Source organism: Falco naumanni, chromosome 1 (assembly GCF_017639655.2).
Source record: "Falco naumanni isolate bFalNau1 chromosome 1, bFalNau1.pat, whole genome shotgun sequence".
Taxonomy (NCBI): Eukaryota; Metazoa; Chordata; class Aves; order Falconiformes; family Falconidae; genus Falco; species Falco naumanni.
In genome coordinates, this window is record NC_054054.1 from 94,861,627 (window position 1) to 94,888,583 (window position 26,957).

The 26,957-nt window shown below is 43.2% G+C and overlaps 1 protein-coding gene across 5 annotated transcripts; it reads right to left on the bottom strand.

Moving 5' to 3' along the window:
* Positions 1 to 10: 10 nt before the first annotated feature.
* Positions 11 to 26,925, bottom strand: MAPKAPK5 (MAPK activated protein kinase 5). Of its 5 annotated transcripts, XM_040608583.1 has the most exons (15): positions 24,383 to 24,577; positions 23,657 to 23,839; positions 21,741 to 21,814; positions 20,372 to 20,447; positions 19,075 to 19,172; positions 17,459 to 17,567; positions 14,678 to 14,767; positions 13,966 to 14,061; positions 12,655 to 12,735; positions 8,659 to 8,846; positions 6,277 to 6,397; positions 5,444 to 5,574; positions 4,687 to 4,808; positions 4,222 to 4,326; positions 11 to 3,460 (listed from the first exon to the last, which is right to left on the bottom strand). In XM_040608583.1, exons 4-15 carry the CDS (start codon positions 20,438 to 20,440, stop codon positions 3,366 to 3,368), a joined length of 1,305 nt encoding a protein of 434 aa, XP_040464517.1. In that variant the 5' UTR covers positions 20,441 to 20,447; positions 21,741 to 21,814; positions 23,657 to 23,839; positions 24,383 to 24,577; the 3' UTR covers positions 11 to 3,365. The 5 variants fall into 5 exon arrangements, with proteins under 5 accessions (XP_040464517.1, XP_040464498.1, XP_040464507.1 ...); XM_040608564.1 differs by lacking the exons at positions 23,657 to 23,839; positions 24,383 to 24,577 and adding an exon at positions 26,459 to 26,925; XM_040608573.1 differs by lacking the exons at positions 23,657 to 23,839; positions 24,383 to 24,577 and adding an exon at positions 26,459 to 26,923 and having other exon boundaries at positions 4,693 to 4,808.
* Between the last annotated feature and the right edge of the window lie 32 nt (positions 26,926 to 26,957).

The following is a 26,957-nucleotide window of genomic DNA, read 5'->3' on the forward strand; positions in this document are numbered from 1 at the left end:
AGCCAGTAACTTTTTAAGTTTAGTAAAATCATTTATATACACCAATGCGTAATATTTACAAGATAATACTGATCCAAAATAAACTAATGTATTACAGATAACACTGTAAAGGAGAAATGAAAACATTTTAATACACAGAAGTTAAACATGGCATATGAGGACAGACTCGGATTTCCAAAAGAAAAACCTGAAGTAATGACAGCAAAACTTTGACATGTTGCTATTTCCAATCAAAAACTCTTTCACCTAGTCAAGTTCTTCTAACCTTTATATATATATATAAAATATATTATATATATATATTAAAATAATCAAGTCACAGGAGAAGTCAGATATACATAAAATTTTGCAAAGGTCAAATGATTTCAGAGATTTTTCAATTAAATAAAATTCTAAATCCTATAGAGCTTTCCCATATCCTTTTAGTGTTTGCACGAAGAACGTCTTCTTTGATCCCACACAACCCTTCCATCTCAAGATATTTACAATATTCACAGTCTGCTATAAACAATCAGTAGATTTATTACCAAGTAAAACCTTACGTAATCAAGACAAGTATCTTGCATTTATGTCAACTGAACAAGAAAAAAAACCCAGGAAGGAGAAAGTAAAATACTACATTAAAATACATAAATGAAGCTGTTAAAGTATATTTAATTTTGAAACCTAGAACGTAACTTTTTAAAGAGTAAAAAAAATATCAACTTTCTCATAGAAATAAAACCATTTGACCTTGAATCTTCAAATTGTGTTTTCTTAATCTGTCCCTCCCTCTGTTTTAGATGAGGCCATTCGTATTTATCACTGACAAAAACATCTACAGTAAATCCATAAAAAGCAGTTCCTTATCACAAAAGCCCTTTGAAATGTAACTTCCCTCCAGACACCAAAACACTTTATGGTCAGTCGGAAAAGTACCCACCTCACCACCAGCAGCAGCTTGAAATTACTGTTGTGTAAATTAAGGAGGAAAGGATGGACCCTCCAAGGCACGGTCAGATCCCATCCTCTCAGCTCATTTCTGAGCTGCCTTGGATGTCAGCAAGCTGCAGTTGCTCTCCCATCCCCAGTGCTCCCCACTATACCAAACACACACCGGCACTGCAGAAACAGGCTGAAGCAGTTTCCTCCGGAGCCTTACAAAACGGCACACAAGGCTTGCTGCCGTCGTCTTTAACGCGACAGAACCCGACAGAAAAACCAGGTCCCCGTGTGTTAGAGCCCACGGGGCTCACATGGTGCTCGGATCGTACCAGGCTGTGGCACGGCAGCAGTCTTTGCTGACTGAGAGCCACTACAATCTGATTCAGTTTTCTGCTCAAAAGCTCTGGCTTCCAAGAAACTGTCCGAGTATCTTCCTCTTTGGAGGGCAAAGGGAATCTTTTTACACTCCCATTCAAACAAACGTGATTTCCTTGTTTCTTTCTCTATTTGCCATGCTTAAAAGTTCCGATACAGTAAGATTTCCCAGAAAAAAGCCCATGGATTTCAAGTTACAAAGGAAATGATCTACCTTTAAAGATCATGCGGATGTTGACAAGACCTAAAACTTAGGGCAAGGACAGAAATGAATATAATAGGGCCTGCAAACTTGCTGGTACTTCCAAGAAATTACAAATACTCTTGCCTCTTGCCAACTCTCTACAGTTGTCATTGATACATGTCAGTGCACAAACATTCCTTGTAGTGTCAGAGGTACAATTCTGGCTTACACAAAAATTCCCTATTTCCATCAGAGAACATGATGGTCAAGTAGGGACTGTGGTTCTTACTCTGTGATAAATCAGGCATTGGAAAACTGTCAACAGGATTAAAAGAAAGCTGACAAGTTGCTGACAAAGAATGGGAAATGAAGTATCTCCTTCATGTAGAAAAACTAAGTCACTGTTTACAAAATTGTATAGAAAGAGTCAGACACTGGTTTGCCATCCAAGCTAAAGGTTGCCAGGAAGTCCGGTATAGAAAAAAGACAAAAAAGAACAAGGCTGGACTGCCGTAAGAGTAAATTGGGAGATTCATGGCTCAGGTTTGTAAATGTAAACCCAAAATTAATGAGCTATGAAATATAACAATAATGTTCAAGAGTCATTACTAATAGTCCTGAATTGGCACTTCAGTCTGCAGACCGAACTCATTCAACGTCTGCACAGGTATAGTACCAAAATATCTCTATAAAAAGCCTTCAACCGGTCTCAAAAGAAAGAAAAGCATCAGAAGGTAGAAAACTAGAAATATGTACAGATTCTTTTCATTTGTTTGTTTAATTAAGATTAAAAAAGCAGCTTTTGGAGCCAATGTTCCAGACTAGTGTAAGAATCTGCCCTGGGCAGCCTCATGGTCCAGGCAGCGAAAGGACATGTGTCAAGGAGCAGCCCTGCATCTGTTGCTCCCCCAGGAAGAGCTCAAAGGCATCAAAGGGATGGGGAGCCTGGACTCCATAAGGTGACACAAGAGAAGGATCACTGGTGGATCCACACAGCAGCACTACGACCCTTGCCAGGATGATCTCTTTCAAACAAGAGGACAAGTTTGAAACCAAGTGTTGGATCTTCTAAAAAGGAAAGAATGGAGGACACGGGTAAAACACGCACAACTTCTGGTCTGGGGGTGAAGCAAATTAACCCCATGCTTATTTTTGTCCATAGAAGATCCCATCATGAAAATAAAAATAACTTGTACGTAAGTAAGTAGAACATTCTTCTATCCTGCTGCTGAACAACATGATAAAAAGAGGAATCTTATGCTGAATGGCCAATTCAGCCTTAAAAAAGGTCTGAGGAAGATGGGGAAGAAAGAAAGAAAGAGGGCTACTGATCAGAACTGAAAAATACAGCAAGCGTATGGCCTCAGGTGCCCTTGGCGAGGCCAAGTGTGGCTCTCGGGTCGTCTAGCAAAACCAGAAGGCTATTTAGTTGCCTCTACATAAAGACGCAGAATTTAGGCGCAAAGGGTAGCTATGAAGTTTTCACAGCACTCGCTTCAAGTACTTACTCAGCAGGGTGTTGAAAAACTGTGGCTGTCTTGTTCACATAAATAGTCATTGCAGCTGGCTGTATGTATAGCAGATGGAAGGCAGCTTCTGCAACTGGTTATTAAGAAAAAGAATGGTCTTTAACAATATAATTTTCCCCATCTGGGGGACTCATGATTAACAGTACATAAGTGATCATATATACCTCAAGGAACTGAGTTTTAAAAAAATATTACAGTACCAATGATTTTTTTGTATCTACAACTGTACAGCATTTTCAAGCAGTATGGAAATTTAATGAAATAATTATGATTTATTAATTTACATAAAAATACTTTTTACAGTTAAAGAATAAATCTTAAATGGTAAAAAAAATAAGATTAAGAAGCTCCAGCTATTGAGAGTCATGGGAGTTTGTCTGCTCTTCGATAACTTGTTTTACTATTTCTGCCAGTTTTAGTCGATCCACTTTATCTGTGAATCCTCTGCCTGCAAGGAAAAGAACAGGTAGTCATCTGGTGCTGGGCACAAGGAGGAAAGCAACTGTGGCTGGAGTTACACACTGAACACAAAACAATGATTCACACTGAAACTTAGGACAACATGTGCAAGGGAATCAAAACGAGCTACAACTTCTAGTTCCACTGAAAAAACCGAGGACTCAAAAACCTAAATTAAAACCAATCAAACCAAACAAAGAGAGAAGAGGCATGACCAAGCCCTGTGAACCTGGCCAATGCCCCTGGTCCCCTTATATTTATTAGCATCGGCTCCTGGGGGCTGACACCTCTGCCACCCTGTTTTGTCAAGGAGCCATCTGAACGCTCCCCAGGCAGCTGGCCTCGTTCAATTCTGTTATCCAAAGCAAGTGGAAGAGATTCTGTGATTGCATAGATGAGGGCAGCAGCCTCCAGCAGAGAGAGGGTAATGAAGAGCTGGAAGGAAACCAGATCAAAACAGCTGAAGTGATTTCTAAAGCGATGATCCACTTGTGCCATTATGTTCCTACCTGACTCAGCGCCTTCGAAAACTCTAACCTGAACCTCAGAGAGAAATTTTAAGGCAGAACTGTCAACCTAATTTCTAGTACACTCATGCTGGCAGAAGGGTTGAAACAGTAGCAAAACCTAAATCAGTTTGGTACAAATTCAAGACTTTTTTTTTTTTTTTACTTCCATACAAGAAGGTCACTGCTTCCCCTCTTTCACCCGGCATTAGCGCTTCTCTGTGGAAGAGAAGGAGTTCCTCACCATTCCAGCTGAAGCTCTGAAGGGTGTCTCGCAGCAACTTACACTCTCGATTATACTTCCATGCCTCCTGCATCACTTCATTCAGCTTCTCATCTTCATTCTCTCCTATTTAGGAGAACAAAGATAAACAGGAGGTTTGTCATTCTGCCTCGCAGCAACATTCAGAGCTTCAGTAAACAGTATGTGCTGCAGTCATTCCTCCTCGCCTCGCACAAACTAGGGAATCTGTTTGAAAGCACACTCCTGTTTGAAAGTTATTTTAATAGCTCTGCCTGTCACTGTTGACTCTAATATTATGCATGCACCAAAATTACAGTCCACAGACAACACTTTCCTCTTGAGACTGGCTAGGACAACAGGAGTTTCATTTATCCTTCCTCACCACTGACACAGACTGATCTTGAGGCACAGTAAAAAGTCAGTGTCTTGCATGTTTAGGAATGTAACTTTCTTAAAAGTGGCAACCTTTACCAGCCTGTGGTAGAATGCACTGAGCAATCACATCTCTGAGCTTTTCCAGAGCCACGTTGGAATCATTGCTTCCATTCTCAGGGTCGTGGATATAAACACCATCCTTTGGCTTAGTGCTGCAAAAGAACAAGGAGGAAACAATTAGAATTTGAACGCAACTCAAGTTTGTTACTTGTTGCATAACTGCACCAGTATAACACACTCTTTCACTCTCTGGAAGGCTGGGACTGGGAGGTGGATTAGCATTAATTATAACAACGTCCTATATTATGAGACCACTTTAAATATGAAGAAAAATAAATATTCCTTTAAATTAATTCAAATAAGGATAATCCTAAAATGCATTATCCTATTGTTCAGACAGGTAACTCGAACAAAGAGAGATTACCTGCCTCTTTCAGTAAAGAAATGTCAGGATCAGAAAAAAAGAATTATCTTGGAATTGTTTCTCCCAGTCTGCCTTACCTTCCTCAACATGTGACCCATCTTCTCAGAAGGGGTCTGTTCCAGTACCTGTACAATACAATAACACTGTCCAACCTCCTTCCTGCCCTCACTGGCGTATCTTGGAAAAACCATATTGTGCATAACGACCCCCAACAACACACTTCAGCACGAAGAGCATGTCAAGCAAATCAGAAATTCAGGAGCACGGTTATACTTGAAGGAACCTGTAACATGCTTGAAGTCATTCTCCAGGCATCACAGCTGCCTGTACATTGATCTTTCAAAAGGAGCTTTAGAGAATTACCCCAGTAATTTCCTTTTGCGCAGGATTGGGTTGTTGACGGAGTGCAGGGGTTTGAGACTGACTTTGAGGTCTTGGATTCTCATGTTTGCGAGCTGTTCTGCATGAGCCTGTTGTATGCCTGCAACCATTGCCTGGAATGAAAAAACAAGAGTTGCACTTGATTTAATTAGCTTCTTTGTGAATTGAAGAACAATATATGGACAACGTTAGCCATGGACAAAAAAAAAAAAAGGAAAAGAAAAAAAAAGAAAAAAGATAAAAAGATAGGCACCAAAATCCTATTTATTTCAGAAATGCATAACAAAAATCAGGTTAGAATTATGCATGACGTGACTGGAACTATAGTAATTGACTGTGGGACAATATATCCTGACCTCACAGGGGCTAAACAGGACAAAGCATCATCTCTACTTCTCATGTTCACAAGCTTAAGAGTGCTGACTGAACTCCTCTTTGAGCAGAGTTTAAAGCAAGCAAGAAGGGCTATTCATTTACTGCAAATAATGAGGTCAGAGCTATGGTCAGATATAAAACATGGGAAAAAAAGAGAAAAGACCTACAGGGGAGAGTCCTCAGGCATGTTTACCACCACACTCTGTTCTCTACTTGTTAGCACACGGCTGCTCTTTACCACCAATCTTGGAGCACCTCCTCCTAACCCAAATTTCAAATGGAACCGTCTCCATTTTCTTACAAAGTTCTCAGGCTCTCATTAAGGCAGAAGGGGAGCTCTTTATCTGCATAACACCACGTGAAGGAAAACACTCAAACCATCCAAGAGCTATCCAGCTCTCCTATGCAACATTCTTGATAAAATAAGGTGTTGTTTAGACCTTGTCCATCATCAGCTGGGCAGAGGGTAGGATGTTATCAAGTGCCTCGGTGGAGTTGAGCCAGGGATGGTCCAGCACGCCTTCAATGGTCAGCCGTTCCTCAGGTTTGACCTTCAGCAGCCTGGGAGAGGAATCAATCAGTCTGTAAAGAGGTCTTTGTTGATTTACAATGTCCTGCTCTGTCTGGGATCAGAGCACTTAGCAATCTCTAAGCATTAGAGGGGCCCAAAAAGAAACTCCTCCTAACAACTCAAAACTAAGCTGATCCAAAAGCGCTTTCTGCCAGCTTCACTGCCTCTTGCTGTGGTGATTTTAACGTTATCACAGTTCATCCAGTTATACTCAGCAACTCAGTGTAAGAGAAAGGCACTGAGTAATACCTGTGTACTGCTGAACTCTGTATTCACATCCTCCCAGATGGGAAATGATCTTCCAGATTAACTGGAAACGATCCAGACCGACACTCTCTGGAAATGCATGTCTAGAGCTCGTCCACGTGACAGGCTATACTCAAACCAAGGACTCTGGGCACAGTGAAGAAAGGCAGTTTCAAACCTGGAAACCTGTTTGCTGAATTAAGTGCTTTCACCATGCAACTCCTTAGCTTTTCTCCCCCTGCAAAAGCCTCAAGTAACGGACACTTCGGCATGCTGTCCCACCACAAAATAAGAAGGAACTTTATTCTGAGATCTCTGAAAACCCCATGGCATTACATTTCACTAGAATGAAAACCTAGAAAGAGATAAACTCATGTTCTCAGGATAATCACAACTGTTTAATAAGAAAGTAAAATTTCATGCAGAGTGCTGACAAGTTATCCCAAGAGTCTAAATTAGAAACAGAATGACTTGATGAGTTTGTCATACTTTCTTAGACAATACTCTAAATCAGCTTCCCGGCTGCAAAGCAGAATTGTTTAATGTACCAAGAAAGTGGAAATAACATTTACAAAATGTCAGCAGGACCACAGGCTAGCTCCTAAGTTTCACTTGCAAGGCCATGCTGCCAAACAGGTCGCAAGTTCAGTTTTGATACAAGACCCAAGACACATGCATTCCTTTTCTGTAGCTTTCCAAAGTCCTAACCTATTATCAAGCACTCCAGCTCATAAAGCTTGAGGTCAGAAATCAGCTCGACATGCTTGAAAGGAAGCAGCTGCTTGAATGCAAAATATGACCTCCAGAAGCAAGACTCCTTACAAATAGCAGTTTACATAAATAAAATGTAAACTTATCCAGAATTATATAGTGTCTAAATGTATTCCTGCACCATAAACACAGATCCAGACTCGCTGGCTGGAAAAGACAAGCAGGAAAGGGAGTCCTGATAACGTTAGTAAGAGAATTAAGTGAACTGAATCCAAGTAACGTTCTGTGAGCTGAGTTTCACGGTCATTTTAAAAGACAATGAAATCTATTGACTGTGGAGCTTCTGAGTGACAATAAAGAGTTGACCTTGGTATAAACAGAAGTTTCATTGCAACATCATCTACAAGTTGTGTGGTGAAAGGTTGTGGGCTCTCCTGCGCTGCTATGAACAGGTCCCGGCACCCTTTCCAAACAATGTTAAAGTCCTTGGAGATTTTACAGTAAATCAGTGGAGGCAGTTTAAAATTATTAAAGGGATCTATTTTTTCTATTTTATGTTGCTTTTATCTTTCCAGTCCCTCTGGCGATACAAGCAAAGGCAGCAAGTCCCTCTCACATTTTAAAAAACAAGTGAGGTCAAGACCTAATCAGTGCCACATTGTGCTTCCAAACAGGTCCATGGGATCACTGTCTTTGAAACATTTGCAACTGAGAGATGTGCACTGCATGAAAAACAGCTTCCATTAGCATTTAGAATAAAACATCAGTGCAAAACCCCATAGACCTTGTGACAGATCTTCACCTCCCTTTCCCTGCCTCTCTCTTGGCTCTTTTTACACTGCGTATTATGTGCACAAGGGGTTTAAGGGACAGATCTACAAGACCGTATTACGCCACCTAAATGCCCCCTGATTATAACAGGGGTTTAAACAAAATCGTAGGAGATGCCCTGGAGAGCACTTGCAGATGTAACAGCCACTGGTCTATACTATTCTGAAGCAAGGTAACGCACCCGTTCCCCTTAAAGACTAAATGCACAATGCACTCTAGCAACTTCAGAGAGGTATCAAGATTAGAACACAACAGCTGGGGAGGAAAAAGAGAGGGAAAGAGAAATATTTTACCAGACTTCATTTGTGCTGAATATGGTAGAAAATTTTTCAGCTGTACGTGCTGCAGACAATTCCCCCCATCTTTGGAAAAATAAGCCCTTTGTGATAACGCACTTTCAAGTGATTTTCCAATTTCTTAATATAAGCAAAGAGCAATACAACATTTTCCTCAACTGACTCACTTTCGCACAATGTCTTTCGCCATTTCTGAGATCTGGCTCCACTCTTCCTCTGGAAATTCAAAACTTCCTGTCATGATCTTTTTCCGCATGTCCTTTGGAATTGTCCGACTGTGGTGTTTGGAGTAAAACGGAGGGTATCCACACAGCATCACGTAAATAATGACACCCAGGGACCACAAGTCACAGCTCTGAAAGCAAGGAAATGATCACTTTGGGGCGCAATTTGCAGCAAGCAGCGGTGTAGCTATGTTAAAAGCTCTATGTGAGTCCCTAAAACAGAAACACAGCTCAGCCTCCTCCTGAAGGTCCATCTGAAGACCTTCACGGATAAACACGGCAAATACATAAGCACAAGGTAACTCCACGTTGCCAAGCTAAACTACTTTCAGTACCCAAAAGTAACTTGTTTACAGAAAGCGCTCCTGGAACTCTGTGCTATGCAACGGTACGTTGTATGGAAGCAGCTGGCGCATCAGAGGTGTGAGCAAGCTGCGCATTTATTACATCTCTCAGGATACCTGAATCCTATCTCTCAGTATCAGAACATAAAACAATACAGTCATTGTTTAGAATGTGGGGGGGTGGGGGTGGGAAAGAAACACCATCAAATAAATGAGCTAGCAGAGATACTTAATCAGAGATGTCTGTAATGGAAAAAAAAAAACCAACCAAACAAAAAACCCAAAAATAAACCCACACTTCCTGAAAGCCATGGAGATGAAGAAGCTTCAGCAAGCCAGGAGCAGTATTTCACGGCTGCTTAGGCTGTGCTCCCTCCTGCCCTCCCATCCCAGCCTAGAGCTCCCTCCCCTGCCCTTGCACTACTGTTACTGCTGATATGATACAGAACAAGCTCATCCAGGAGGTAGATCAGCCAAAATCCAGCTCAGTTAAGAAGCCAAAAGCCAGATCTATTCCCCATCTGCCTCGCTGCGTGTTCACGCAACACAGACACTACTCAAGAAGAAGGAATAGGACCATAACAGCCCAGACTTCAATTCAAGCTTCTGTTGGACCAAATCCTTAATATTGCAGCTCTGTCGTTACTTGGTTATGGCACAGTGCAGGCTAGGGCTGGTAGGACCTGCTCGGACCCTGGCCACCCATTCCCAGTATTTCTTTTGTGCCAGCGCTAGCATTTGTACAGCTCATTATTTATTTTTACTAGCTCAGCTTCCAGCCCTATCAGTCCTCCGGGGGACTCCCAAGGGTTTATGCCAGCCCAAGGATGGACAGGACCACACAGCCAAGTGTAAGCAGAAGCCTGAACTCCAGTCAGGTTCAAGTGACTCTGGAAAGACAAGGGCAGATTTGGGAAACTGGAGAGGTTCTGCGATTGTTTTACACAGGCAGAAGCCTGCACAGCTGGCACCTGAAGCAACGCCAGCACCACCACCCCCTGCCCCAGACTGTATATTCCACCATCTACTAGGCCAGCACCGGCGTTGGTGAAGCTGCACAGATGAACTCAGCAAACGCAGAATCCCTGACTCCAATAACTGGGTTTTTGACTGGATCCACACCGACCCAGCAAGGGGCCCTCAAAGGTGAGACTGTTTCCTTCTGGAGGGCATACACTCAGACCAGCTCATACTGATCATTATATCAAACTCTTAGCTTTTGGCTTTTACAAAAAACATGGATGCTGATAACAGAAGAAACATCAATGAGTTGCCCCACATACGTATGCTTTGGAGCAAGTTGTTCAAGCCAAACTCAGATAGCTCTAGAAGTCTGAATTTCTATTTAGGTACCAAAATTCTCAACATTTTTTAATTGACCGGAGACAATTTCTAATGAAATCAACGGGACTTTAGGCACGTAAGTGGGAAAAAGGTGTCTAAATTCCTTGTGGGTATGGTTCTCAGATTCTATTTCTCAAGAGGCAACCTCCTCCAGCTATGACATACACAGTCATACTTGATCCAATACACACACATTTTAATAAGAATACTCAGGAATCAAAGATGTGGTTTTTTCCTCCAGTTTACATCTGTGGGAGAGCACTGCTGATCGTGAAGGTGGATCACAGGCATTTCCCCTCAGGTTCTGAATCGCTGTGGAAGGACAGTGTACCTGGGAGTACACCACAGTCTATTTCAGGGAACTAGGCATATGCCAGATGCTGCTTTTGCAGTGAGTCACACTTGGCAAGGTAAGGATGAGGCCACTTCTTTCAGTGGCCTTTCCAGGGAGTGCCACCGTGGCTGAAAGCAGTTCAGAGTGACCGATCAAGTCTTTAACATGAAAAGAAAACCACTGTATCATATTATAAACACCAGAAGATCAAGGCAGCTGAACGTTCTCAGGTCCATTTGGTATCTTTTCAAGGTTCACCTGTTCTGTACAAGAATATGACCCATATTTTGCTTCAGGTGCAATGGCCAGGGCTTTCTGGTTCATTAAAAGAACAAAACAGCTTTCAAACTGTTACAAACATGAACAGTGAGCAACCACTTCTAGGTGTCTCTGGACCTGCATCTCCTCCCTTGGAGAGGGCTATTATTGGAGAGCAAATATGCTTCAATCCACAGAAGTGGAATTCTTGACCCTGCCTTGTGAGCCTTTCAAAACGTATAATAAACAACTTTCCCTGTGACTGGTGTTCACATGAGAGGGCAGAAGAAACTCTGTATTGAAAAGACTATTGGCACCTGTCTGAAAACTCTTTATGTAAGAAGTGTCTGGCTTCAGTCATCCATCTGTTTCTCCAGGATGGGGAAGAGATAATCATAACCCTGAAGAAGGCAGGTTCGTGATTAGGAAACCCGTGTGGACTAACTGAGTGAAAGTTATCTCTGCCCAAAGGGACCATCTTTGCTTTAGCTCTCTATAGGTTACTAAAACATAGCATTATGTATCAAACCACCTCTCCTGCATGTGGTGGGTTAAACAACCATCCTTGAAGCTGGAATCAGTGAGATATCTAGCATTGCCATCAGAAACCAGCTGACTTTAATCAACATTGACATTGTGAAAGAACACTCGGTGGTTCAAACACTGCTAAGATGGCAGGAGACAGTGACGATAACATGGAGGAAAATATCTTGGAATGACCAAAAAGGAGTACAACCTTTCCGGACACTTTCTGTCATAACTTTGCCAAGACTCTAGCAGTAGTTGCTATTGCCCACGGCTGCTGCTACACACAACACAATACACTGTTGGCCATTTTGCAGCAGATCCCCGATACAGACAAGGTACCACCACAGCTGCCTGAAGAAGACAGCCTAAATAGTGCTTTGCTCATCCAGGAACTCTGGCTGACAGCAGGAAAGAGGTTCCCTTTGAACCAGCCTCTTGTGGAGGTGAAAGAACTTCCCACGTGGTCACACTCCAGCACAATCATCCCACTCTCTCCATGATCTTGTTAATATTTAGTGCTCCTATGATAGTGTTTGTATACTTTTCCTTTAATCAGAGGATCATCAATTAGGCTTGGACCAAGTGTGCATTTCATTATCCACTCTATCAGCGAGAATGCAGAGCCAGCACCGCCATTCAGCGCGTCACGTCCAAACTGAGAAAGACAGCTACCTGCACAGATCATCATCTTCTAGTTTGCCAGTTCAACCGAATAAAACCTGGTCTGAAACTAATACATATAAGGGGAGAAATACCGCAATACACCTGGCCACTCCCTTTAGAAAAGCCAAAGGAACCACACTTTCAAGAAATAAAGCCCTAAAGATACCACTGCCTTCGAGCTGAACATACACGTGTACACAAAATAGCAAGCAACATGACTCTTCCCTGCTGTTTCCTACAGATCCTGCTTTTTACTCATGTGAGATATTTGGCTAGTTAAAAGTATTCCTGTCACAGAGATCAGAACACCTTTACTGCTTCTGGGCATAAGTGTGTAATTTCAGGGCAATAAAATTTATTGCCTTAAGTGATAAACCATGTCTATAGACTACTTCTGCAGTACACCAACAGGGTGGGGAAGACACCGTGCTTTAAAGATACTGACTTGTGGACTGTTTCATAGCTTACCTTGTTATAAGTGTAAGGTGTTGGAGAGGTGGGGATAATACCAGATTTTTCTTTCTGATGCCGTCTTTGTGCCTCCAATACCTGTTGCCATGAGAGGAAAAAAATAAAAATAAAAACACAAAATACATCTCATCTACAAAGGCACCACAAAGAGCAATGCCTATGCCAAAGATGCCTGACGTTTTTCTATTCGGTGGACTTTTTCCAGCTACTGAAGACTGCCACATTCAAACTGTTCTTCCTAAGAAAGACTGGAAGCTTTCTACAAGGGGAAAATTTCAGCTAAAATATTTTGCTGCTTTGGATGAAAATTCCGGTTTTGCCTGAATTAAAGCAATTGCTCACACCTCTTCAAAACCTCTAAGACTTCCATGCTTTGGAACTAGAACCTTAAGTGTGCTTGGGGGGTAACCCTTGCCCCAGAGATGTCCGTTTTTGCCTCTCCCATGAACAAATCACATCAAATTTGTCCTTTGCTGATCAAACCTGTGTTTCTGGGTTTCTACAAAAATCTCATTTTAAATATGCTCAGGAAAAGCCTCCTATGGGTTTGGTAGTTCACTTGGTTTATAAACTTTTTGTAATGTACAAGGGTCTTCAAAAGCAGGCTCCAGTTGAGGAGGCATTTTCAGGGCACTCGGCTGTAGCCTCATGGTCTGATCTCTGCAATTGCTCTTCCTAGTCATTAAAGGCTGCCGACCCCCGTACTGCAATTAACTATCTGCAATTCTCTTGCAATTTTTTTCAGGACTCCAACACAACACACAAAAGACAGCGGGGAAAGCAGCACTTCAAAAACCAGCCTGTCTAATTATAGATTCTGCCTTCATGCATACCGACAAGGGGGCCAAGCAAGGTGAACAGGTAACTCTGTGCCACTGCCCTCTTTCTGAGCAACTGCCTTTACAGAAGCTTTTTGTTTCAGCATCGTCCTTGAATAGTAACCTTGAATGAGCTGGAAGAAGGATTGCGAAGCACGGGGTTTTTCCAAACCAACTGCTTTAATGCTGTTAAAGGCCAAATGTCAAAATCCTGGAGTAGTCTCTCTGGTAGGAGCTGGGCCTGGGAGAGTCAGGAGGCATCAGCAATCAGTGAGGGCTAAGAACACAGTCGGGGAAATTTGCCTCATGATCTCCTGCTGTGATCAATAGATCACTATGACACTCCACCTTGAAAGGCAGCTACTATACTATCCTGCACCCAGAAGCCCTTAATAAGACAGCAAAGGTTTGTAAAAATGATGTGGTTATGGAGGCACAGGCAATTAAGGTCATGATTCCCCCCTAACCTAGAACTGTAATCATTTGTTACCTGAGGTGCTACGTAATACGGAGTGAACTGTGGTGTCATCAAGTCACCTTGGTCTACTTTGGCAAATCCAAAGTCACACAATTTAACAGGTGCATCCTAAAACAAGGAAAAGAGGTTTCATTACAAAATCTGATTGTATCAGCTTTTCTAATACACATTTCTCACCTTATACTCACCTTTGCCACATGCACTCTTTTGTTTTTATACCGTTACCATTCCACAAAGAAGCTAAAAGGTCATAAACTGATCTTTGATACAATCATTTTTGTTCTCCTGGGTGCTCTGGATTAAAAGCAGCCCCCCCTCTGATGTTTGGAAAGCATTAAGCACATTGTAGGGGGCCCACTGCATATGCAGGGTGGTTACGAGTAAGAGAAGAAAGAAATAAGCAGGTGCTTGGACACGTTAAAGAACCTATAATGCATGTTAGAACACCCTGATGACACCTAGGGAGGAAATGTGGCAGAGTGATCATCCCCTCAGCAAAGCAGGATTGTATGTTGAGGTGGAGAAGCTGACCCATATTTAACAACAGCAGTACAGGCAGCCTGTACTCCAAGCAGATCAGAGTATGGAAAAGCACGAAGCCAAGAAAAGTAATTTATTTGTCACCAAAACATCGCATCCATGTCATTTTACAACTATCCTGAACACCACTATTGAGCCATTTCACAGAATTCAGCAGTAAACAAATACCAAGTCTTCACCTTACCAGAGAGTTATCCTTGAAGAGGAGGTTCTCAGGCTTGAGGTCTCTATGTGCAATGTTTAGTGAGTGGCAATGCTGCAAAGCCAAAGCTATCTGAAAAAGGGCACAATAAATCAACTACAATTACAGAACTCCTCCTTCAGCCTGGACGGTTATTTTAGCTTTAAAAAGGACATTGCAAACGTAGCTTAGACCCCAAACATTTTCACTTCACTTGGGTACAATTCCAAGTTAAGACAAGCCTGGCCATAATGCACAATACTGCAGTTAAGCAACGACTGGGAAACGAAATCCACCAAGCTATTCAGTTTGCATTTCACTTAAAGTAAACAGAAAATAAAAGCTAAGTTGTACTGGGCTTCCCAACCATCTTAGTTTGATTAACACGGGGCATTATTAGCCCCCCAGAAGTGGAACAGATCACAACAGCGTCCTTTGATATGCTGGGCTAGGTCTACAAGGTCACTACACTTGCTTGCATACTCTGGCAATTACATTCTGTTTAACAGTCAACAGCAAGTTCTTGCTTCAACATTTCAGTGCATATTTTATTGCATTTGTTACTGACTTCAGAGTCAACATTCAGGCGGTTTTATTCTTCGACTCTTGATGGTACTGCCTGCAATTTATTCATTTAACAGGATTTAACACAAAAATGCATGACTTAACTCTTTCAGAGGCAGCTTCTTATGCTGCCGTGGATTAGAAACCTGTAACCCAGTCATGAAAGCTCTACAGACCGTACATTTGAAAGTGCAATTCATTTAAAGGAAACCAGAGCATAAATACTTAAACAGCATCACTGAAACAAAAGTAAGGCAAAGCCACATGACCCTTTACTGGAAAGTATTCCTACGGGCTGCTGTAGGATCCTACCCAAACACAGTACCCCGGGTAAAGCGCTGAGATGAGTCTTAGAAGACTGCAACTTACTGTGACAAGAGAACTTTAGGGTTAACTGAGCTCAGAAAAAAATACAAACACGTTCCCAGAGAAAATAAGGCAGCTTTGTGACAAGTTTTTAACTACTACTGAGTATAAGGAACTAAGACCCGTCGTTCAAGACAATAATGAAGAACCACTAGATGAAAGAAAAAGATTTCAACATTGCTTTCAAACTCCATTTGTATAAACATTAAAGAGAAGAGTTACTTGGGACATGGATAACCCAAGCGTACACACAGCTGGAATTCAAGTCAAAGTCTTGTCTTTTGGTACAGTTTTAAAATATTTCCCCAACATGTTAATCCTGAAGACCGCCTTGCATTGTCAGAATTGAACAGCCCAAAGGACACGAAAATGAACTGTCAAGAATAATTCTGTACGTCTACCTAATTTCTTTTGTCAGATGAAACCAAAAAGATAACAGCACAATTAGCATTTTATTAGAAACAAGTCAAAGCACGAGACAGAAAAGTAAGATGAAATGATGTGGCCCTCTTTGGCCTCAGTACCAAATATTATTTCCTCAGCTTAAGGGGAAGCAAGTGACTGGGATACAGATATATTCATAAACAGTCATGCCAATTTACAACAAATGCTGTACTATCGTGTCTCATGTTTTCTTTCCTTTGTTCACTGCAGTTATCACTGGTGTGGGAGCAGGACATTTACTGATTAGTATCTCCAGTATAGCCTCTCACCTACAGTTTGTATCTCTCTTGTTTCAAAGCCAATATAACCCCTGCAAGAAGCAAACGATGGCAACCCCAGCGCTCAGCTTCATGCTGTGGTGCCAATTCCCATGCAGAAGAGCTCAGCCATTTTGCCAGCAAGGTCCTTCTGCCTTGTGGTTCCTCACAGCAACCTGCTGGTCCTCTGCTGTGGCTCCCTGGAAAGGCTATCACAACATACAGCCATACCATCTTTCCTGCAATGCTCCCATTAATCCAAGCTTTCTGACTGGGCATCGCAAGTCATCAAACAGCTTGGAAGCGAAAGGGAACAAGTTCACCCCAGAACTGAGAGGAACTGATGCTGGGAATCCCTGCACTGAATCTCATGGAGCTCCTTCTGCTTCATCACCCTGCCTACTCTAGCAGGATATAAGCTAATCACACCAGATGCACTGCTAAGCAACAAAGAGCCTGACGGGCACCAAAACCTCTAGTAATAAAGACCGTGGAGGCTATAAACCACAACATTCAAGAGTGAGTTGCGTAGAGAAATGGAGAGGGAAAAATAACATCAGAACAAAGAGCACAGAAAACATGCACTATAGTGCCACATTCCTCTTGTTATCTTCCACGATAGACAGGACTTCCATAAAACCAAATACAAAACCCAGCTTGAAAACCACTGGCCCAGGATACTCGTACATTATCGCCTGCCACCCCATCCAAGAGGTGAGAGAAACACCAAGTCTGTGCCACGGCCAAGAGCGATTCTCAAACTGGAGCTCAGGAGCCACTCGGGGTCTGGTGAAAGCCTGTGGACTGTTGGAGGTAACACTTTCAGAACAACAGCGAGCGATACAGCAGGAAGATTGTGCAAGAAAAGAGCTCTCTTTGGTGAAGTGTTGTGTAGACCAGGTTAGGAAAACCACTGCTAAGGACAGCAGAGACAGCAAGGTCCCAACCCAGAAGAACTAACCCACACCTTCAAATTCTTTGCTTCTATTAAAACTTTGGCATTGTCAGGTTATAACAAAGCAGGCAATGATCATCGGATCAGAACTGAGGATTATTTTAGCTTCCTTTTTTCCCACCCCCCCACCCCAAGAAATTGTTAAATACTTTAGCCATTATCATTCACGGATTTGCTTATACATGGGTGTTAACTTGCCTGCTTTGTTACTTGGCTTGCTTGCTTCTCAGTAAAGTGCCGGTGCTGGCTGATTCTGTGAAATAGCTCTCCCCCTTCCATCATCTCCATTACAATTAGGAGCCGAGCCCTGTTCAAAAGCATTTCATTTTGTTATATTAAAAATAATCAGAAAATAACAGAATTGCTAAGCTAATAATGCATACTTCACATCTACTGACGCGGGCCAAAAGAGAGACATATGGGACATGCTTCTCCTACAGTTGTTAAAGAGTTATTTTGGTTCCATAATTTTGTCTTTAAGCATATAAGCTGCTGGATTTTCTGGCTCCCAGCACAATCTGACTCGCTGATTGTCAGCCAGGAATTCACAGTTCGTTCTTCATGTTGGGCTCCCACATCCAGCTGGAACAAACGCCGTGGAGATGCCTACATGGATGTATTCAGACAAGATACATGCCAGTTCCACCCATGCTTTCCACCAGCGAGCCAGTTCGGACCTGGAAGCCATTTAGACACATCAGTGCCTAACTCTGCCCTCAAGGAATAATACAGCAGGTAGAGTCTTGCATTAAACAGGCTAAACAGCTTCCAGGCTGGACGTGGCTTAGAGCGCTGCGTGAACCCGTCTGCACCCATCCTTGCAAATGTGCCGATCTGCCTAGGGGCTAAAGATGTTAACAGCAACTTGGAAGCAGAAGGCTGAGTAACTATCTCGAATGCTTTTGAGTCGGGATACTCTACTGTACCTCATTATTTTAATTTACAGTTTTATTGCCATAATTCTGAAGGACAACAAATAGGAAGTGTGGAGATCAGGACTGCTAGATACTCCAGAAACTAACGTCTAGTTGTTCTCACCACACAGCAAAGTCAGATACAACAGACTAAGACAGGAGGTCTCAGGTCTTTAATTCTCCCAGCTCTGATTTTTTTTTTTCCTCAACTAATACCCAACTAGAAGACATTTTTATCCCAAACAACAGTAATATATGAAAAAAGAGCCTGCTTCATGTTTTGCTGTTTCATTGGAAGCAGGACAACGTATCAACAGTTTACAGGGCAGAACCTAATATTTTTAGAAACAATTCTTTCTTCTTCTTTTTTTTAAAATGAAGACTGGCACTCTGAGTTTCCCAGTGGCTCACAGGCATCACCATCACGGAAAAGAATCTCTTTAGGATTCTAGGTAGCAACAAAAGTTGCAGCTCCAACCCTGCTTTAACAGTGCGCTGAAAGCAGAAGGAGGCTCAAAGGTTACAATTCAATTCCAGCTACTACAGCAGTATCAAAGCAGGACAGGAACTAGAAGCTAATATACACTCTCAGACAATGCAGGTATCACAGACTGAATCAATGAAAAACCTAAGAAACGAAGATGTATTCAAAACCAGTAGTGAAGGATAGAAATTCATTTAAATATGCAAAGGTCTGGGCATCGACAGGGCATTGACACTGAAAAAGCAACCATTGCTTAGCCTGAAGTATAAATAACATACCTGGAACACTCTATAAATATTCATTTTGGTCACATTGTGATTTTAAAAAAACAAAACCAAAAACAACCAAACTTCACTATACCTTGGCCTAAACATGGAAAGCAAGCTGTGGGAATGAATCACCCTATGTAATCTTACCTTGGGCTGGATTCATGTGGGAACTGCACACTGTTAGCATAAACTTCAATAATTTGAACAATATTTGGATGTGTTGCACACATCATGTGCAGACGTACCTTAAAGAGAAGGGAAGAAACGTTACTGTACACAGTGACACGCACTTGACCAGTTCTGCTCCTCCCTCTGCCCCCAAGACCACAGCACATGCGAGCCCATGTGCTGCCAGCTGTGCTCAGCACCAGTCACACCCAATTTCTAATTATTCAAAAAATAAGAAATGCCTACAAGTGTTTATATGAGTGACCAACAGCCACTACACTGCTTAGACCAAGTGAGACAAAAAGATCATACGTTGCCAACCTATTTGTTACAGTCTATGGAATTAACCCAGCAGAGTTCCAGAAAAAGCCCAACCTTAGCTTTCTTGGGGGTTTTAAAATAAATTTAAACCTAAAACTACCTTTAAAGTAGCAAGAGAGGTGTGATTGAAACTGAAAATCCATTAATAAAACCTGAAATTCCATAATCTGGTTTCTTTTATGGCCCAATGGTCTAACACTCACAACACATGGAACATCATCTCCTGTTCTGACTTTCTGTAACAGGCACCTAAGGTATTTTCCCCATACCTGGACTTCTAAATCAAGCTGAGGCTTGATGCTCTTTGTAAACAACTTATTTTCCCCTGAGAATTTTAAATGAGAATTTGCTCAGTAACAACAAATGGAAGTTGCCTAAACCTTGAGGACAATTAACACTTCTTTCACGACAGCTTGAATGACTGCCCATCATTTTCAAAGGACTGGCAGTCTGGTACCTTGGCATGCTCTTGCCAGCCACAGTAAGTCACAAACAGTACGAATGAGCTTACTTAGTTACACGGATAAACCCATACCATTTAGAGTGCGACTTGAAGCATTCTTGCCAATTCTTAGGGTAGTGACATCCAAGAGCAAGATGTATGGAAACAAAATTCATTCTAAACTAGTCATGTTACCTGACACGGGATGTAGGGAGAACACCAGCTTTAAAATGCAGTTTTATACATTGCACTTGTACATATAACATATACTAACACCTACAGCAAACTCAAGAGTTAGAAAGCCCCTGTTTCACCCACCACCTCACCCTATAGGAACTGAGCACAGCAAGGCCAGAGGATCAAACGCAAGGAATCTTGCACAGCAAGATCTGCAGAACACACAGGGTTGGGTTGGGTTGTTTTGTTTTGTTTTTTAAAACCATTGCAACAATTCACCAAAAGGGCAAACTTTGCAGCGTGTCAGAAGGCAGACAGTATAAACAGAAACTATACCTCATTTCTAGCTTTTGGACGATCAAGAAGAATTTTCAGTGCAAAGCGTTCTTGAGAGGACTTTTTCATGCAGACTCTGGTATTACAGCAATAAAATTATTCAGTCAGCAAGAATGTTAAAGAGACACTTCAAGCAATTGATCTGTAGTTATGAGTTTGCTCTCCGCATGGGAAATAACAGGAATGCCCGCAATCTGGAATATACAGGGCACCTGTCACCACGTCCCAGCTTGAAAGCCTCAGTGTTCAGCCTTCCACAACAATCAAACACGTTATGCAGAAACACCTCACACAAAGTTATGTATTCAACAATGCAGAAAAAGTACATCAGAGCAATGGGTAACTGCAGACAAGCAGAATGCACTCTATACGTTCAGCCTGAAAAGACACATTTGATGAAAAAAACCAAACCACACAGCAGCAGCCTGAACATCTCCAATGAAGGGTGTAGTCTGCAACAAATAAAGTGTTTCTGAATGGAAATCCTTGTTTTGGCAAGGCCACCAACTGTGCCACAAACGTTTTTTTCTCTCTTTCCCCCATTTAACATAAACAATTGAACTGCGTCAGAGGGAAGGACCCACATATTAACAGGCAGCTAAAAGAATAAAGCACAAAGGGATATTTTAACAAAGATCAGAGGCAACACAGCAACACAAAATGGATGAGGAGAAACCAGCTGCCTGGACAGGAAGATAAATGGTGGCAGAAGACAATCACCCTGTCAAGCGCCCAGAAACAGAAAGGCGCAGACATTTGTTTTCCAGCGCTTGTGCACAAATCCCCGCTCCCGAAAGGGAGAGTGCTTGTTGAAAAGGGAACATATGTTTTGCTTTACAGAAAGCATCCAGTTCTTGCAAGGGTTAGAAATTCATGACAGGCAAGTCTGGTTTGAGATGCAGAGCTCACGGCACTATCTGCTTTGGCCTCACATGATGATCTGAAAAAAATAGCTGGTAAAAATAGCTAACGGGCACGCCGTGCTGATGCCCCAAGTGATGATACCGTAGACGGGAGCAGCGACCTTTGCACTGCGCTGACACTTGTATCAAAAGGACAAAGGTGTCTGAGCAGAATTTTCTGCTGCCACCGTTTCAAAACCAACTCCTGTTCTCACTTTACTTCAGGAATACAGCAGCGAGACAGGGGAAGGCAGAGGGGCAAGGAGTTTGTACTTCAAACACACCCTGTATAAGACAATAGCTCGTTTGCATATCAGCTACGACCCACACAGAGGCCTATGTTTGTTTATAAAGAGAGTATATATCACACGGCTTTGCTGTTAGCACACTTAAAATACATACTCACTTCTCCACAGCTAACAAAACGGGCTGAGATTACACACAAATCCGCAGGTGTATTGTCTTACCTAACAGGACCACTGATCCCAGCTCCCAGCTTCTGAGTCCAGTTAATGTTGTACTCCTCTAAAATGGAGGTTTCCTATTCAAGAAAGCAGGGGGAGGGGAAAGAGAGTTAAAAAAAAATATGTATTACTACATCCATTCCAAAAAACAACAGCTCAGCAGTCCTGATTTGCAAGATATGTGAGCAGAGAAAGAGCCTGCTTTGGAGTTTTGCTTCACCTAGGAAAATAAACATAAACACAAATGCTCACATAATGATATATCTCCATTTAAAATTCATTTGTGCTGCTGAGACTGCTCACCCTGGCATTTGGAAACATGGTTATTGAGAACAGTAAATGGGATCTTGTGCCTTTAATACAGAAAGCGTATCAGGGGCACTCTCCCCCCGCCCTGACTCCTCAATCCAGCTTCCTACCTATAAATGATCAATCACAACCAAACACAAAGGCCCAATTTCAGCATTGTTATGTGGGTTTTGGCCACACAGTACAGTGGAAAATTATTTCGCTGCTTTCTCAGGGTTTTCAAACCTTTAGAATCATTATACTGTAAATTAAACCCTGCATGACTAGTTTTAGCTTGCCTGATAATGAACCAGGCGCATGTTTATAATTCTTTTGTCCAAATCCATATAAACAGGGTTTGGGTTTGTTATGACACAGCTCGGGTGCTATCATGCTTAAACATGTCACAAGGCGGGATGTAAATGCAGCTTCGGCGCGCAGCGTTTTGATTAACGCCGCTGCCATGTGCTGTGACACAGATGGTGATCTAACAACAGAGACGGCTGAACGGTGGGAATGTCTGCAAACTCAAGTCACCAAGTCATACACACCATCAGACCCTGCCTTTGTTCTTTTATGAACATTGCTGCCTATGTTCAGGATCATTTTTCCAAAAGCCAGGCTTTCTGATAAATTGCAAGAAAAGGAGCTGGTAACAAAAGCCAGCATAAGCAAGCAGGTAAAAATACTTCCCAAATACAAGAAAAACGAATGGAAGAGTCCACTGCTTGCAAAGCAACTTTATTCTGATCAGATTTTTTCCCCTTCTGTTAACTTTGGTTCAAAGCATGCAGCATTTCAGGAATCGCTCATGCTGCAAACTACAAGAAAAGAGAGAACACTTGTGCCTGATTTCAGCTAAGGTGTGGAAAATGGCAGTTCCTAACCTGGGATCGCTGGTCTCCGCTAACAGTCGTGGATTAATACTATTGCCAGTAATACTGGATACTCCAGTATTAATACTGGAGCCAGACCTCAAGCCACACAAACTGAAAACAAAGCAAAAGAGGAAAGGTGGTATCTGAGGCAAGATTTGAAGGGATTAGAAAGTGCAAAAGGCAGCTATGAAAGGAAAAATTGCCTTTTAACACAGCCTGGAATGGGCATTACATAAATCATAACTGACTAGAATGAACGGTGTAAAGGGAAAAGTTAAAGTTTACTGGAGGCTTTATGAAGGGGTCTAAAAGCAAGGGGAAGAAAAGCATAGTGGATTGCACATGGTTTGTTTTCAAGTAGAAGCACAAATAAACTTTCTTATCAATTCAACTAAAAAATTTCACTCGTGAGATGCATATTAAGGAAAAGCTGATTTCATTTTCCTGATATTCAGATACAGAGAATTGAAGGCATCACAGGCGCAGCGAAAACACAATTTCAGAAGAGCATTAATGAGCAGGGAAAGGGTTTCTCTGGACTGGGGAGTATCTCCTCGGTATATGCTTTCAAGACCATACCTAGCATTTCAGTTTTGAAGAAAGTCAAGCCACTGAACTGGAGAAGCAAATGCCCAACTACGCTGCAGCAACATCACGATGAAGTGGTAAAATTTCTTCATTCTTTTTTTATAGGGCTTTAAAGCCTGCTGCTCCTGTTCCAAAACCAAAGGGCCTGCCTGCCCCAAAACTTACCCAACCCTTTCAAACTGCACAGGTTGGTCTAAAAAGAGATCCTGTCTCCACATACAAGCCCAGTCTTGACTGAACAGTTTCTGCTGCCTCACGCCACTTCAGAGATGGCACAGAGACGACTCGCTTCATTCCAGCTGAATATGTGGAACAGAAAAGCCGACTGGGAATTGGAAAGTCTGTGGTCTACGAAACAAATGGAGTGAGAGTAAGATCTGATAGTTCCCAACTCCTGAAGTGCAGCAACTTACACATAAGTCCATTTTTAATAAAATTAATTTCCTCTTTCCTATTCTGCACATATGCCATTATTGTAAATAAAAAAACTCAACATTTTTCGCTTCTGCCTTTTTATTTGGATTCTAATCTTCATGCCAAAGCAGTTTTACAACTTAGAAGTCAAAATGAACCACACAGTGACCAAGAAACACTATTCACCTTTTCCTAACAATATGAAATAAAGTATTTGAGAACTTTGACATCCACTGATGTACAGAATTGCTTAAATCTCCTGGTTCAGAAACAGGAGCTCCAAACCTAGCACCAAGACTATATAGCTGCAAATCGGCATGAGTTTGTAACACTCAAACACCATGAAAAATGTACAAATATAAAAAAGCCTTTTACAAAGATCAAAAGCTGTTTCAACTGGTAAGCTTAAATGCCCTGCCTCTTTATTTAGATTAATGTACAGTGGATGCAGACAGCCAAGGGTACAGTATCCCGTACTTAGCTCCACATCTGGAGAATAAATCCCCTTCCAGTAGCACTGCTGCACAGCACTGAACTTGTAGACTGGCTGACGGGTCAGCTGGAACTAATCTGCTGCGGCTGGGAACAGAAGGCAGAAGAGTGCTGGAGAGAGCGCTTTCAAAAAAAATCTGCAGTGGTGCAATTTCTTACAGTAAACCTTTTTGTTCCGACTGTTAAAGGAACTTTAAACTTCTGATCACTCCTTACATTAATTTCCAGTGAGCAAAAGGAATAAGCTAATTTGAAATGTATTCAATTACAAAAAAAGTTTCACACCAACTTTGAGAGTTGAGTTCTCTTCAATGGCACAATACCCTTTCAGCAAGCTCAGGGTACCTAAAACAACGGTTTGAGCATCCTCCCATGCAGAGTCAGCAGTCTGGGATGCTAACAGCCTGGAAAAGCAGGACTCTCTGATTTCTCTTAGCCTGATCTCCAGCAAGCTGCTTTCAGACAGGGTTAGGCATGCAACAGGACTGCTGGGAGGAAAGCTCAGGTCCTTCTCAGTTTCCACTCAATACCAATGTGAAAAGGTTTGAAATAAGGTACTTTAAGAATAATGCATACTCACTATAGTCAATTAAAAGCATACAGACTGCTGCTTGCACAAACTCCACAAATTCAACAAGTGAAATGCCAACACCTCCACCTCCACCACGCAGCCTTTTGGCTGGTTTACCTTGAACAGCAATCGCTATCTTGAATCACAGATCTTAAACTTGCAGACACAGGTGAAAACCGATCAAACTTGGAACAATAACCAAGTACGTGAGAAGCAGAGAAAGCAGCATAATATATAAAAGCACTACATGATGTTTTAGATTCAGACAATACCTACAATGCAGAAGATTTGCCCTGAGTCTGTTCTCAGTCAGAAATCCTCCAAACTAAGAGGAACAGGAGGCAGATACAGGACTGTCCCTACACAACTGCTCCAGTTTTTTGTTTTGTTTTTAACCACCAAGAGCTCCGATGCAGATCTTCAGCCCTCACATGAAATACCACAGAAATAATTGAAAAACCTTCTAGACAGCCACTTCACCTGCACTATGCCAAGACTGATAATGAAGCAGGAACAGACAGTATACAATTTCAATACTCGATCTTATAGTTTAATTACAACCTGGGTTGTTTAAACACAGTGCTTCAGCTTTCTTCTACTTTGGTCTTTTTTAGTTCAAAAGCTAAGAGGCATATATTTTAAATCAATCCAGATTTCAACAACAGAAGGCTGTGTTCCTACTTCTCTTGTGTTGATTTTTGCCCCCAGTGAGCTTTGTAAAGACAAATCCCACCGTGGTAGAACGCAGGGCTAACGAAAGTGGCAAATGTCAAGATACGGGGTCTTTTTACCTACATCCCTAAGGAATTCATTCATCTTATTTTAGTAAGTTTTATGAAGGGATCCAGAATCCGTGACAGTGAATGCTTTGCGCTGGGTAAAGAACCTACAGTACGTCTTTAAAACGCTGTTTTATTGTCACTTTATCTCCAAAGGGTTTTCCCAGCTTCTTCAGGAAATCCGCTCAGCTGGGTCACCAGGGGACTCATGGGGAAGCACTAAGCTCACACACTGATTCCCGCTGTAAAAAAAGAAATCCTGAATCTGTTCAGCTGCTCTACCGCCACTCAAAACACAAACATCCCACACGCCAGATTTGTTTTCATCACAGCATCCCAAAGGGAACTTGGAGATGGTTCAGCTGCCGGGGACTGCTGTGAGGCAGAGACCCCAGCTCCCTGCCGCCCCGCTTCTGCTCCCCACATCCCAGCATCGACCCCCGCCAAGGCCAGATCCCCTGGGAGCCGTTTGCCGGCAGCTCCGGCTCCCCTGTCCGGTGCCTGGCACTCCACACCGGAGCGCTGCAGGTGGCGACCCCCAGGGCAGCCGGGCCCGGTGGTGGGGCAGCGAGGGGCAACGCCGCAGCCCTAAGAGAAGGTGGCACCGGGACCCGCCGGGCCCTGCCCGGGCTGCCCACACACTCCTCGCAGGGCAGGGGACGAGCAGGGCCGGTGGCGGGGAGCCCCCCAAGGCCGCTGCCCCCTGCCTACCTTGATCATCTTGTCCATCTCGTGATTCTCCGACATCCTCCCGGGGAGCTACGGGCGGCCGGGGAGGGTGGGGGTCGGCAGCCACCGGCCCGGCCCCAGCGAGGGACAGCGGGGGCCGAGGCAGGAGGGAGGGAAGAAGGGAGGCGGCGAGCGGGGGCCGGCGGCGACAGCGGGGCCGGCTCGGGGGCGCTGGGCCGCGCTAGGGAACGGGCAGCCCCGGCGGAGCCTTTGTGCCGCCGCCACACCGCCTCATCCCCAGCCGGGCGGGCCGGGGGGGTACGGGGGGGGGGCCGGGACCCCGCGCGGAGGCGGGCGAGCGCGGCGGGGAGGGCGCGGGCGGGCCCAGAGCCGCCGCTCAGCCCGGGAGACGCCGCCGCCGAGGCGCCGCCGCCGCCCGCGCCGCCCGGGAGCCAGGCATTGCCGGCACCCTGAGCCGGGCACACCCGCCGGGCGGCGCGCCCCGCCGCGGCGCTCCCGCCCCCGCCACGCCCCCCCGCGG

What these genes read in the sequence shown, in the direction of transcription:
- MAPKAPK5 (XM_040608564.1), bottom strand. Translation starts at nt 26,494, where the DNA reads ATGTCGGAGAATCACGAGATGGACAAGATGATCAAG. An exon ending in GCGAAAGACATTGTGCGAAA is followed by an intron (nt 6,398 to 8,658) that starts GTGAGTCAGTTG and finishes TTCCTCTCCCAG; the next exon opens with GCTGCTGAAGGTCAAACCTG. An exon ending in CGCAAAAGGAAATTACTGGG is followed by an intron (nt 4,809 to 5,443) that starts GTAATTCTCTAA and finishes GTTCTTTTGCAG; the next exon opens with CACTAAGCCAAAGGATGGTG.